This window comes from Salmo salar, chromosome ssa13 (assembly GCF_905237065.1).
Source record: "Salmo salar chromosome ssa13, Ssal_v3.1, whole genome shotgun sequence".
In the NCBI taxonomy this organism is placed as follows: domain Eukaryota; kingdom Metazoa; phylum Chordata; class Actinopteri; order Salmoniformes; family Salmonidae; genus Salmo; species Salmo salar.
In genome coordinates, this window is record NC_059454.1 from 10,598,549 (window position 1) to 10,613,294 (window position 14,746).

Below are 14,746 nucleotides of genomic sequence, written 5' to 3' on the forward strand. Positions count from 1 at the left end.
AAAGATTAACGGAGCAAAGTACAGCGACATCCTTGATGAAAACCTGCTTCAGAGCGCACAGGACCCCAGACTGGGGCTATGGTTCACCTTCCATCAGAACAACGACCTTAAGCACACAGCCAAGACAACGCAGGAGTGGCTCCGGGTCAACTCTCTGAATGTCCTCGAGTGAACCAACCAGAGGTCTGACTTAAACCCAATCTAACATCTCTGGAGAGACCTGAAAATAGCTGTGCAGTGACGCTCCCCATCCAACCTGACAGAGCTTGAGAGGATCTGCAGAGAAGAGTGGGAGAAACTCCCCAAATACAGCGTCATAATCGCTGCCAAAGGTGTTTCAACAAAGTACTGCGTAAAATGTCTCATAACTGATATTTCAGTTCATTTATTTAAAAAAATAACATCTAAAAAACAGTTTTTGCTTTGTCATTATTTTTCTTACAATTTGTATCCTGTTTTAGCATATAAAAAATGCTTGGAAAGATCAGAGGTCGGACCTAAGCAAGTGTTTAAATACTTCCCTACACATATAGAATATGAGGGGGAAAAAACGATTTAATCCATTTTAGAATAAGACTGTAATGTAACAAAATGTGGAAAAAGTCCAACTGAATAGTTTCAGAATGCACTGTATGTATAGGGGTAAGGGGACTAGGCAACAGGATATAAGATAAACAGAGTAGTAGCAGCTTGTATGTGAGTGAGTGAGTGAGTGAGTGAGTGAGTGAGTGAGTGAGTGAGTGAGTGAGTGAGTGAGTGAGTGAGTGAGTGAGTGAGTGAGTGAGTGAGTGAGTGAGTGAGTGAGTGAGTGAGTGTGGGTGGGTGGGTGTGTGTAAAGTCAGTATAAATGAACGTGCAAATGATGTATGAGTGAGCAGATGGTGGAGTGAGTGTCTGTGTGTGAGTGTTGGAGTGACTGTGTGTGAGTGTGTGTAGGGCCCTGTGAGTGTGCATAGAGACATTGCAAAGATTGAAATAAAAGGTCAGTAAAGATACAAGGTAAACTCAGATAGTCCATGTGGCTATTTTGTTAGCTATTTATCAGTTGTATTGCTTGGAGATAGAAGCTGTTCAAGAGCCTGTTGGTGTCAGACCTGATGCACCGGTACCTCTTGCCGTGCGGCAGCAGAGAAAATAGTCTATGGCTCGGGGAGGTTGGGGTCTTTGACGATTTTCCGGGCCTTCTTCTCACACCGCCTGATATACAGTAGAGGTCCTGGATGGCGGGGGGCTCGGCCTCAGTGATGTACTGGGCTGTCCGCACAACCCTCTGTAGCGCCATGCGATCGAGGACGGTGCTATTGCCATACCAAGCGGTGATGCAGCGATGCAGGGTATTGTGTGTAGATAAGTGACACAAAATGTCAATTGAATCCATGTTTAATTCAGGCTGTAACAACAGCATACGTGGAAGAAGTCGGGCGTTGTGTGAATACTTTCTGAAGACATCTGTACATGTGACTCTGGATGACATCATACTGATGTTAGTTTCCAACATTAGGGCTGTGTTTTGTTTCCTTTTACGTTTTACATTTTAGTCAGTTTCCTTGCCACAATACTAACGAGTATCACGATATTGGTATCGTCCCGGCCCTAATCTCAACTAGCCTAGTCCCAGATCTGTTTCCTGTTGTAAAGCCAACTAATTGGCATGAGGTATCCTGGTTCCAGATATTTTTATACCGTCTTAACCATATCCTATACTTGTTGTTTGGCATTACAATAGGAGTCGCCTATAGAGCATAAACAGATCTGGGACCTGGTTATAGGAGTCGGCTATACAGCACAAACAGATCTGGGAGCTGGCTATATTAGTTAACCATACAGCACAAACAGATCTGGGAGCTGGCTATAGGAGTTAACCATACAGCACAAACAGATCTGGGACCTGGCTATAGGAGTTAACCATACAGCACAAACAGATCTGGGATCTGGCTATAGGAATCGGCTATAGAGCATAAACAGATCTGGGATCTGGCTATAGGAGTCGGCTATACAGCACAAACAGATCTGGGAGCTGGCTATAGGAGTTAACCATACAGCACAAACAGATCTGGGACCTGGCTATAGGAGTTAACCATACAGCACAAACAGATCTGGGAGCTGGCTATAGGAGTCGGCTATAGAGCATAAACAGATCTGGGATCTGGCTATAGGAGTCGGCTATACAGCACAAACAGATCTGGGATCTGGCTATAGGAGTTAACCATACAGCACAAACAGATCTGGGATCTGGGTTTAGGAGTCGGCTATGCAACAGGATAAACAGATCTGGCACTTGTCTACATCTCAACAACCGCACAAGGCTGATGATCATCATTCAACCTTATCTCAACCTTGGTTATAAAGCCAGTTGAAAAACAAACCTTCAGGCAACCTTCAGCTCCACGCTGGATACGAATCAGACAGGCCATTAGAGCCTGTAAACCCAGTAAATAACTGTTGTTTTATGGGTGCGTTGTGACTTAATGAAGAGGAAATAAACAATCAACTGTTGCCGTGGTGACAGATGTAAGTGGAGATCAAGTCTCAGGTCAGACTAATGAGTGCATGGACCCACGTTGTTGTTGGGTGTGTGTGTGTGTGTTTGGTTTTACTATCCTTGTGGGGACCAGAAGTCCTCACAAGGATAGTAAAACAAAGACAATTCAGACAAGTGGGGACATTTCAACGGTCCCCACAAGGAAAACGGCTATTTTAGGCTTAGGGGTTAGGTTAGGGGTAGAATTCAGGTTAGAATTAGGGTTTGAGTTACAGTAGAGGTTTAGGGTTAGGGTTAAGATAGGGAAAATATGATTTTGAATGGTGATCAATTCTTTGGTGCCCACAAGGATAGTAAAACTGTGTGTGTGTGTGTGTGTGTGTGTGTGTGTGTGTGTGTGTGTGTGTGTGTGTGTGTGTGTGTGTGTGTGTGTGTGTGTGTGTGTGTGTGTGTGTGTGTGTGCCCTGATGAGGCTAGATGTCCCTTTAATCTCCAAAACAACAGTAATGTCTCAAGTCTGTGTTTGTGTGACCTCCTCTCACTCAAACACACACACACACACTCACGCTCACGGACACACACACACACACAGACACACACCATCCCTCTGATGCTGAACCCCTCCTTGTCTTTAATTAAAGTGTCAACTTCAGACTCCAGAGCCAATCATCTGACAAGCTAAATTAGAAAGCAGGAGAAAGGGCTCAACAACAACCCCCAGAGGTCCAGCTGAAATGTCAAAACGTCCTTAGCTTTGGCATAATGAGCACTTGGATGTGTCACTGTTGTCTCCTCTTCTCTAGTCACAATAAAAAGATCAGGATCAGAGTACAGTAGGAGAGCTGATTTAGGATCAGTTTTGCCTTTTAGATCATAATGAATCAGATTACATGGACAGGAGGGAGCTGATCCTAGATCATAATGAATCAGATTACATGGACAGGAGGGAGCTGATCCTAGATCATAATGAATCAGATTACATGGACAGGACGAAGCTGATCCGAGATCATAATGAATCAGATTACATGGACAGGAGGGAGCTGATCCTAGATCATAATGAATCAGATTACATGGACAGGAGGGAGCTGATCCTAGATCATAATGAATCAGATTACATGGACAGGAGGGAGCTGATCCTAGATCATAATGAATCAGATTACATGGACAGGAGGGAGCTGATCCTAGATCATAATGAATCAGATTACATGGACAGGAGGGAGCTGATCCTAGATCATAATGAATCAGATTACATGGACAGGAGGAAGCTTATCCTAGATCATAATGAATCAGATTACATGGACAGGAGGGAACTGATCCTAGATCATAATGAATCAGATTACATGGAGAGGGGGGACCTGATCCTAGATCATAATGAATCAGATTACATGGAGAGGAGGGACCTGATCCTAGATTATAATGAATCAGATTACATGGACAGGAGGGAGCTGATCCTAGATCATAATGAATCAGATTACATGGAGAGGTGGACCTGATCCTAGATCATAATGAATCAGATTACATGGACAGGAGAATGCTGATCCTAGATTATAATGAATCAGATTACATGGACAGGAGGGAGCTGATCCTAGATCATAATGAATCAGTTGGTAGAGCATGGTGTTTGCAACACCAGGGTTGTGGGTTCGATTCCCACAGGGGACCAGTACGGAGAAAATGTTTTATGAAATGTATGCATTCACTACTGTAAATTGCTCTGGATAAGAGTGTCTGCTAAATGACTAAAAATGTAAATGTAAATTAATCAGATTACATGGACAGGAGGGAGCTGATCCTAGCCTCTGAGAGGCTTAATATACACAGCCCCTGGTCAAATCATGAGCCTACCTGCCAATCAATAATAACTCTAAAAAGAATAAAGAAATACAGCGATTTGCAATTCTAAACACATAAGTAAATGATTCATGTTATGGACAGCTAGGGATGGGTGATGGAATCTAGGTCACGTACATACAGAACACTGCTGAGACTATGATGTGGCTCTTCACAAGCACTGGGCCTCAGAGATCTAGAAGACACAGTGTGTGTGTGTGTGTGTGTGTGTGTGTGTGTGTGTGTGTGTGTGTGTGTGTGTGTGTGTGTGTGTGTGTGTGTGTGTGTGTCTTTGACAGGTCAGAGTTAGAGATCAGCTTTTAGGGCTCGATTCATACATGCGGTAAAGAGGTCATTGGAAAGCAGACCGTGGCGCACATTAGAAATAATCTGATTTTACAAAGTGGATATTCGTCAAATTCGTGATGATTTTTGTGTTCTAACAGGCCCACAATCTGGTTACTAAAATCCGATTTGGATATATTTGGCTGTTTTTTCACTGCATAATATTTACAAATAGTCCTTTTCAGGGTTAGAAAAAAATGTCTTCTAAATGCTAACTCACGTTCGTATAAGCTGGTACGCATAGCTAGCCATATAGAAATCGGTGGTGGAAGTTGAAGAAATGTTTAAGTGTAATGCAGTTCATTGGTGACGATGGGGTTGACATCAAAACAAGCATTATACTCCGATTTTTACCTCAACATAGTGTGATATACACATACAGATATAGGATCTTAATTTGATCCCCCTGTTGCAGGAGAACTTAAAATTAACTTTCAAAAATATGCAGTGTATTTGAGGTTTAAATAGGTTTGTAATTTCCACATTGACTTAATTTTCCTAAGAAAAATGCATCAACCCCTACAAAAAATGTCCATTCCATTATTATCCACATTGCTGTAGCAAACTGGCTCAAAATAAGATCCTACATCTGTACTGAATGAACAATTTTGATGTGGGGCAATGAGGAGATTCTGAATCTTTACCCCACGGGGTACGTGTGAGTGGTGTTGCCATGGCATTTTCATTGTTTTGGTCGAGTTCGATGGATCTCTTTACCGCATCGATCCGTAGCACTGAAGATCCCCGTTGTAGTGCGATTTACATTGAACAAAAGTATTAAACGCAACATGTAAAGTGTTTGTACTATGTTTCATGAGCTGAAATAGATCCCAGAAATGTTATGCGCAAAAAAGCATTTCTTATTTCTCACAAATTTTGTGCACACGTTTTGCCAAGATAATCCATTCACCTGGCATATCAAGAAGCTGATTAAACAGCATGATCAATAAAAAGGTGCACCTTGTGCTGGGGACAATAAAAGGCCACTCTAAAATGTGCAGTTTTTTCACACAACACAATGCCACATATGTCTCAAATTTTGAGGGAGCGTGGAATTGGCATACTGACTGCAGGAATGTCCACCAGAGCTGTTGCCAGAGAATTAGATTTAATTTCTCTACCATAAGCTGCCACCAATGTCATTTTAGAGAATTTGTCATTACGTCCAACCGGCCTCACAACCGCAGACCACGTGTATGGCGTCATACGGGCGAGCGGTTTGCTGGTTATGGTATGTGCAGGCATAAGCTATGGACAATGAACACAATTGCATTTTATCGATGGCAATTTCAATGCACAGAGATACCGTGATGAGATCCTGAGGCCCATTGTCGTGCTATTCATCCGCCGCAATCACCTCATGTTTTAGCATGATAATACACAGCCTCATGTCGCAAGGAACTGTACACAATTCCTGGAAGCTGAAAACGCCCCAGTTCTTTCATGGCCTGCATACTAACAAGACATGTCACCGATATAGCATGTTTGGGATGCTCTGGATCGACCTGTACGACACCGTGTTCCAGTTTCCGCCAATATCCAACAACTTCGCACCGCCGTTGAAGAGGAATGGAGCAACATTGCACAGGCCACAATCAACAGCCTGATCAACTCTTTGTGAAGGAGATGTGTCGCGCTGCATGAGGCAAATGGTGGTCACAGCAGATACTGACTGGTTTTCTGATCCACGCCCGTACCTTTTTTTTAAGGTATCTGTGACCAGCAGACACATATCTGTATTCCCAGTCGTGTGAAATCCATAGATTAGGGCCTAATGAATGTATATTCAATTCACTGATTTCCTTATATGAACTGTAACTCAGTAAAATCTTTGAAATTGTTGCATGTTGCGTTCATATTTTTGTTCAGTATAGATTAAAGGGCCTCATTACCAAAATCCCGAAAGTATCCCTTTTAATGTCAATCTGCAGCGCAGATCTTCAGCGCAACCAATTTAGTCGAGCCCTGCATTATGTTACTGAATATCTACTGCTCCAATGACTTCTATAATGTCCCGGTATGTCATCATCAGTATTGGAAGGGGGCAATTCTTATCTTATCTTTGAGCCCCTAACTTGTTGTGGCTCTGTTCTCTCCCAGGTATGCAGCGGCCGTACAAGACGGTTCCCAGTACTTTGTCTTGCTCATCATCACAGATGGAGTCATATCAGACATGGCCCAGACCAAGGAGGCCATCGTCAACGTGAGTGGTCTGCTGGATGTTCCCATTACCCATAATCCCCCTTTGCCCTCTGTCTCCCTGTCTCTCTCTCTCTCTTTCTTTCTCCCTCTTTCTCTCCCTCTCTGCTTTACGGGTGCTTTTACTGTAACTCACTATAGCACCTCTGCCTTGTTACCTCAGATAGCTCCAGGCCAAAGTCAATGTATGTTTTTCTGCTGCTTTGAGACATTCTCTTCAGGGTCACTTTATTTGAAGAAGTAGGCCGATGTTCAGTTCTATTGTCTGCTCAAGTTGTTTCACTGTTGTTTGGATGTTCTTTTATTTTTGTTTGACCCAATTTAATGTTTTGTATATATGAACATCAATAAGTTTATAATAGCGCTGTACTTTACATTAACGCTTGCTTGTGGGCTTCTAAAATGGTTTGTTTGTTCATGAAAAGCCCCTTGAATCCACTTTGTATCTCTGGCCGTGGGAATACACAGAGTGTGTCTACTGTCCAATGGGGGAGCAGCACGGCATCCTGACCTCTGATGACCTCTGACCTCACAGCAGACTGGGTTTAAAGGGAATTTGCGACTGTTAGTCAAACCATTAGAACAGCCACACCTTCCTTTTAAGATCTTGTCTGCTGCTCTATCCTGCATCCGCCAAGCCTTCTAACCTGCCTCAACTGAGCCAAGCCTTCTAACCTGCCTCAGCCTTCCAACTGCATCCACCAAGCCTTCTAACCTGCCTCAGCATTCCAACCTGCATCCACCAAGACTTTAAACCTGTCTCAACTTTTCAACCTGCCTCAGGCAATCCTCTACCTCTAACCTGCCTCAGCCAAGTCTTCTATCCTGTATCAGCCAAGCCTCTACCTCTAACCAACTTCAACTGACTCAACTAAGCCTTCTAACCTGCTGCCTTGGCCCTGCTTTCTGTGTCCTGCCATTGCATTTACAGTCCTATCAACTAGAATCACTGTCACTATCACTCAACACAGGGACAAAGGACTGAATTACTTGTTTATTTGGAGTTGAATCTTTTGCCGATATCAGTTGTTTTCTCCAATTGTTTTCTTTGAACTCGTCCATACTGTCCTGCTGATTTAGTTTTGCATATCTCTATGGAGTCCACCTTACCCTCCAGTCCCCCACTCGTCTGCCCGTTTACCAGGCCAGCCTTTGGGCTAAATATTAGCTCCAACCCCTGTCTTTGATGTTTCACAGATCTCTCCTTAACTTAACTGTCCACTAAGGGCAGTGGTTTATACAGGAGTGCCTACTCTCTTCCTTTTCTGTCAGGACAGAACAGCAGAATCCCCATGGCCAATAATTAATTTGGGCCACTATTACATCACTGCATATCTATGTCTCAAAGTGCACCATATTCCTTATTTAGTGCACTACTTTTGACCAGAGCCCTATGAACCCTGCTTAAAACTAGTGCACTACATATGGAATAGTCTTCCATTTGGAACACGGTCAATGTATTGGCAGTTTATACCCATGACACAGGGGAGGGTGGGGGAGGGGCTGCCTCACTGACTGGTTTGTCATGCAGAGGATGGTTGGAATAAAATTCATGAATATTTTAAAGATTTTAGAAACTTCCAGGTTTGCTTCTGCAGGCCGGAAAATACTATTACAGCCAGGGACAGGTAGAGATGAAACTATTCAAAGTTGTTGGGTTTGCAATTATTTTTGCAGTGCAAAAATAGATGGTATTTAAACAGCTTGCTGGAGTAGGATCCCCTGGGTTAGAAGTAAAGTTACTAACAGTGTCGACTAAATAATGTATGTTTGTGGTTCAGTCTTAGTGAAAATATGATGTGGCGTTTATTAATACAGGTGTGTTGATTAAATAGAAAAATATGTTAGTTTCAGTGTGAGAGAGAGTGAAAGAACAACGAGAGAGAGAACCAGAGAGAGAACCAGAGAGAGAACGAGAGAAAGAGCACACATATATGCGCGCACACACACACACACACACACACACACACACACACCCTGCATCTTCTCCGCATCCGAATGTGTTTTCAACACAGACATTTATCATTAATTCATACCACAGAGCTTTTACCGTATAACTCCCAATATAACATATTGCAGCATCGAACTTTGGGTGGTGGTGGCAGGAGGATAAATCATAGATTGGTCCTATTATGTTGATGTAGTGGAATAGAGACACAGTTCAGATAAGCAGAGTAAGATTTACAGTGTACAGTGCAGGGCATGTTAGATCATTGATGCCAGCTCAGGCACATCGTCTTTCGCTTCGAAAGCACCAGTTCATCATTAGCTGGTTTAAAGCACCAGTTCATCATTAGCTGGTTTAAAGCACCAGTTCATCATTAGCTGGTTTAAAGCACCAGTTCATCATTAGCTGGTTTAAAGCACCAGTTCATCATTAGCTGGTTTAAAGCAACAGTTCATCTTTAGCTGGTTTAAAGCACCAGTTCATCATTAGCTGGTTTAAAGCAGCAGTTCATCATTAGCTGGTTTAAAGCACCAGTTCATCATTAGCTGGTTTAAAGCACCAGTTCATCATTAGCTGGTTTAAAGCACCAGCTTTTTTGATCGCTTACGGTACGTTTCCCAGGGGCGCGGAACTCTGGTTTCGGAGGCATTCGCATGGTCCTAAAGTACACCGCTGCCTCGTTTTGTATCACATGATAAAACTGGGGGGGACAAAAATGCAATTTCAGAATGTCGGGGGGGATACCCCCCATCCCCATACCCCCCATCCCCAGTGAAAGTAGCGCCCCTGACATTTACTAAGCTGCTTTACCAGGCATCCTAAATAAGAGATGGTGTAAGTGTATTTCACTGTTGGGAGGAGAGATGTACTGTAAGCATTTTTGCTGTGCTATGTTCTCCTCCTCTGTACTTGCTCTCTACAGAACACATTGTATTAACACTGTAGACAATATCCTATGCTATTTTGTATATTCTATCGTTTACTATTACGTTGGCTATACTGTAGTAGTTTGCCTGGACAAAATATTCCATGACTGACTCAAATCTTTTACTTTTAAAATTGTCTACTGTAAAACTGATATTCCTTGTGGCAGCAATACATCCACACATGGCTAAAGAGAATTTATTTCTCAACCTCCAGAGAATTCGGCTGGATATGGACAAATCGTTTTGAGTTTTTTGCAATTCTGAATCATTTCCCCAGACTGATTGTTCAACTAGAGCTGAGCTGAACAGCAAGCAGCAAGCAGGGAATTGGCAGCAAATGCAGTGTTTTGGTTATCTTGTCTGTGCAATGCACATTTATTTGTCTTTCGTCCAATGGTCTCCTTGTGTCTTGCTGCCCTGTGCGACTGGATTAGCAGACTGGTGTATACTGTTGCGAAAGAAGTAGCACTGCTACTGTGTCACTGAATAAACCCAATGTCAATATACACAGTTTGAATAGTGATCAACTGCTTTGTTTGAGGGTGTCAGATTGGTTTGTGACTGATTTTTTAAATATTTTTGATCAGTCCTATTCAGAATCTTTTTTGGGATCAATTGTTTTAATTTTGCAAAATACACTAAACAAAGACAACTACCGGTATGAACGTTTAATGACTAAAGCTTTTGCCCACGTAAGAACTCAAAAACACCTTGTCAGAATGTTGACAATATCACATCTACTTCTTTGTTCATCACTGTGTTTGTTCTCCGCAGGCTGCTAAGCTTCCAATGTCTATCATCATTGTTGGAGTCGGCCAAGCTGAGTTTGATGGTGAGATTGACCCCCCTCATAATGCTTTCATGATATTTCAATGTTTTTTTTTTTTTTTCATTTATAATTAGCAGATAGCGATGTCAAGTAAATACACTGAGTATACCAAACATTAAGAGCACCTTCCTAATATTGAGTTGAACCCCCAGTTAAGAATTTGTTCTTAACTAACTTGCCTAGTTAAATAAAGGCTCAATTTAAAAAATATATTTATTCATTTTGCCTGCAGAATAGCCTTAATTCGTCAGGGAATGGACTCTACAAGGTGTTGAAAGTGTTCCACAGGGATGCTGGCCCGTGTTGACGCCAATGCTTCCCACAGTTGTATCAAGTTGGCTGGATATCCTTTGGGTGGAGGACCATTCTTGATACACACGGGAAACTGTTGAGCGTGAAAAACCCAGCAGCGTTGCAGTTCTTGACACAAATTGGTGCGCCTGGCACCTACTACCATACCCTTTTCAAAGGCGCTTTTCACCCTCTGGATGGCACCCATGTGTCAATTGTCTCAAGGCTTAAAAATCCTTATTTAACCTGTCTCCTCCCCTTCATCTACACTAATTGAAGTGGATTTAACAAATTACATCAATAATAGCTTTCACCTGGATTCACCTGGTCAGTCTACAGTATGTCATGGAAAGAGCAGGTGTTCATAATGTTTGTATATTTAGTGTATGTTTTTAATTCAAAAGAGACTCTTATAAGCTGCTGCTGGTCAGAAAGAGTATTATTTCACTATGTGGCTAAGAGAAAGAAAACATTTTCACACAATGTCTTTAACTTAGTCCTTGACCTATGCTGAGGAAATAACAACTCAAACATTTGCATAAATAATCAACACAACTCAAATAAGAAATTCCTCTGTCAAATATGCCAAGTGTTCTGGCATTGATGTACAATAAATAATGCAATAGAATTAAGGTAGGAGGTTATAGGGGCCGTTTCAGTGTGAGGGATCTTAGCTAATTGGCAGTTTGGTGGAAGTCCCTAGTTAATAAGCAATTCACAGCTGTTGCATACAATCTGAATATTTTCAACATATGGTCACAACTTTGATTCTCGCCATTTTGGGGTGCTGTTTGCTGTAACAGTGGCTGGCTGTTACAAGGGGCTGGCTGGTGTTTGGTTTTAAATATTCTTCTTTTACATGGTTATTTACGATGCTGGGAATGTTCTCATGAATGTTAAAGGCAGTTATTATAATTGATTAGGAGGCATAGGCAGTGCATCCATAAGGCTAAGTAAGTGAAGCTAAGATTTCCCTAAAGTAAGTTGAATTAAATTGCGCAAAATTATGCAGCCTAATTAGCTTACTCCTGTCTATACAGAAGTAAATAAAATAATTCCAAATAGACTACTATACCAGAAAGCATGATTTACCCACAGAGGATCATAAAAAATAAATAAAATAAAAAATAAATAAAATAAATGATTGTTGAGTTGCGACTGTCAGTGAAAAGCAGAGAGACCCAGCCATGGCATATCACAATATTTAAAAACATTGCGGAAAAAACGTTTGAAAAGAAAATGGCTATTGTTGTAAAGAGATTACAATACAAAGACTCCAAACTGTATTTTAGTTTTCAAAATTCTCAACTTAATTGAGCGAACAGTAGCAGATCTTATTTGCACAAGTAGAGATTATTGGCCCTATCCCCAGTGAGTTTGCATATTCACTGTCTTTATCTTTGGGTCAGTTCCACTTTTGTTTGTTTTTGGACAATAATTTCTTCTTTGTCACGTTGGCATAAATGGATAGGGAGACAGGCACAGGAATGCGTAATAGGGATTTTTAATTACCCAAATTACAGCGTGCCATGTAAGGGCACGGGGACGAAGACCAAACAAACACGTATACACAACACAGGGTAGAAACCCAAACAAAAGAGCGAGGAGTACCTCGAATAAATACACAATCACACAATGATACCACACGGGACAAGACCCATAATCATCTGCACAATCCAGGTGGCACGAAAGCCAAAACACAGCACAGGTACTCACATGACCAACCGACATTGGAACAATAATCGACAGGACAATGGTTAACAAAGGGCACACTTATATAATTACCAATCAAATGGAATAAGGGCCAGATGTGCGTAATGACAGTTCCGGAGGGATCCGTGACATTCCTCCAGGTTAGATGGACGCCATATTGTATTTGTGCCTCCCGTTTTCATAGGTCGATTATATGGATCAGACAATTTTGTTTTTATTGATCTGTTTGTCAGTGTCAGCAGAGTAGGTTACTCTGCTAATGTATCCAGTCATATATAGTGTAGTAAAATTGCATGAAATGTGTTTAAAAAGGCCAACTATCATGTTTAAGGTAAGACCCAGGTGCAGACAGTGATGAAGTAACAAATGTGTATTATTTGAACAAACAGGGGCAGGCAAAAGGACAGGTCAAGGGCAGGCAGAGGTCAGTTATCCAGATAGGTGGGGCAAAGGTACAGGACGGCAGGCAGGCTCAGGGTCAGGGCAGGCAGTAATGGTCAAAACCGGGAAACAAGAAAACAGGAACTATAGCAAAGACAGGAGCAAGGGAAAAACACTGGTAGGCTTGACGAACAAAACGAACTGGCAGCAGACAAACAGAGAAGAGAACACATGTATAAATATACAGGGGGAAATGGGGAAGATGGGCGACACCTGGAGGGGGGTGGAGACAATCACAAAGACAGATGAAACAGATCAGGGTGTGACAGTACCCCCCCAGGGGTGCCACTTGGCATCCTACCTGGTTGACCGGGGTGTCGGCGTTGGAAATCCGCGATGAGGCCTGGGTCCAGGATTGCCCTGGCGGGGACCTAGCACCTCTCCTCTGGGCCATAACCCTCCCAGTCAACCAGGTACTGGAACCCCCTGCCCCCAGTTCGAACCTTCAGGAGACACCTCTCCGTGTATATGGGTTGGCCGTCGATGAGACGAGGGAGAGGGGTGGGCCTGGAAACAGGAGACAAAGGGCTGTGAGACATGGGTTTAACTCTGGATACATGAAAGGTAGGATGTATAAGAAGGGTATGGGACAACAGAAGATGAACAGCAGAGGGGCAAATGATATTGGAGATGGGGAATGGGCTGATAAACTGGGGGGAGAGTTTCCGGGATTCCACCCAGAGGGGCAGATCCCGGGTGGACAGCCATACCTTCTGACTGAGAAGATAACGGGGAGCCGGGGTCCGGTGGCGATCCGCTTGTTGTCGATACCTGGAGATGGTCTTGAGGAGGCCCGACCGGGCACTCCTCCAGGTACGACTACAGCGGTGGACAAACATCTGGGGAGAAGGTATGCCAACCTCTTCTTCCTGCTCAGGGAAGAGCGGGGCTGATACCCCAGGGAACACTCAAAAGGAGAAAGGCCCGTGGCAGGGAAGGGTGTTGCGGGCATATTCTACCCACACAAGCTGCTGACTCCAGGTGGTGGGGTTGGCGAAGAACAGGCAGCGCAGAATAGTCTATAGGTCCTGCTTGGCTCGCTCCGACTGGCCGTTGGATTGGGGGTGGAACCCGGAGGACAGGCTGGTCGACGACCCAATGAGGGTGCAGAACGCCTTCCAGAGCTGAGACGAGAACTGAGGACCCCGAACTGAGGACCTACTGGTAGTCCATGGATCCGGAAGACGTGCTGCACCATGGGCTGGGCCGTCTCTTTGGCAGAGTGTAGTTTGGGGAGAGGAATGATGTGGGCGACTTTAGAAAACCTATCCACCACGGTCAGGATGGCGGTGCTGCCATCAGATGGGGGAAGACCCATGACAAAGTCCAGGGAGATGTGAGACCAGGGACGGTGCGGGACAGGCAGAGGTTGGAGGAGACCAGCCGGAGCTTGCCCAGGAGTCTTGTTCTGTGAACAAACCATGCAAGCAGGGACGAATGCGTACACATCAAAGACCATGGTAGGCCACCAAAAGCACTGTCGCACAAAGACCAGGGTCTGATGGGAGCCCGGGTGGCAGGCAAGCCTGGATGAGTGGGCCCACTCAAGGACCGCGCAGCGGATGGCGTCAGGAATGAACATCCGGTTATCAGGCCCTCCCTCCGGGGTCCGGCTGGGAACGCTGCACCTCACGGACCTGCTTCCCTATTCCCCAGCTGAGTGCCATCGCCAGGCACAAAGTGGAAAAGATGGTCTCAGGTTCAGGGATCATAGTCGTGGGGCTATAGCAGCGGGACAGTGC

At 43.7% G+C, this 14,746-nt stretch overlaps 1 protein-coding gene across 2 annotated transcripts in view; it reads left to right on the forward strand.

Annotated features, from left to right (window-relative positions):
* Positions 1–14,746, forward strand: part of LOC106566415 (copine-5) — a 250,283-nt gene that overhangs the window by 229,466 nt on the left and 6,071 nt on the right. For both annotated transcript variants that reach the window (XM_045692916.1, XM_045692915.1), the window contains 2 exons: positions 6,758–6,860; positions 10,505–10,562. In XM_045692916.1, the coding sequence (XP_045548872.1) occupies positions 6,758–6,860; positions 10,505–10,562 (161 nt within the window). The remainder of the gene's footprint in view (positions 1–6,757; positions 6,861–10,504; positions 10,563–14,746) is intronic.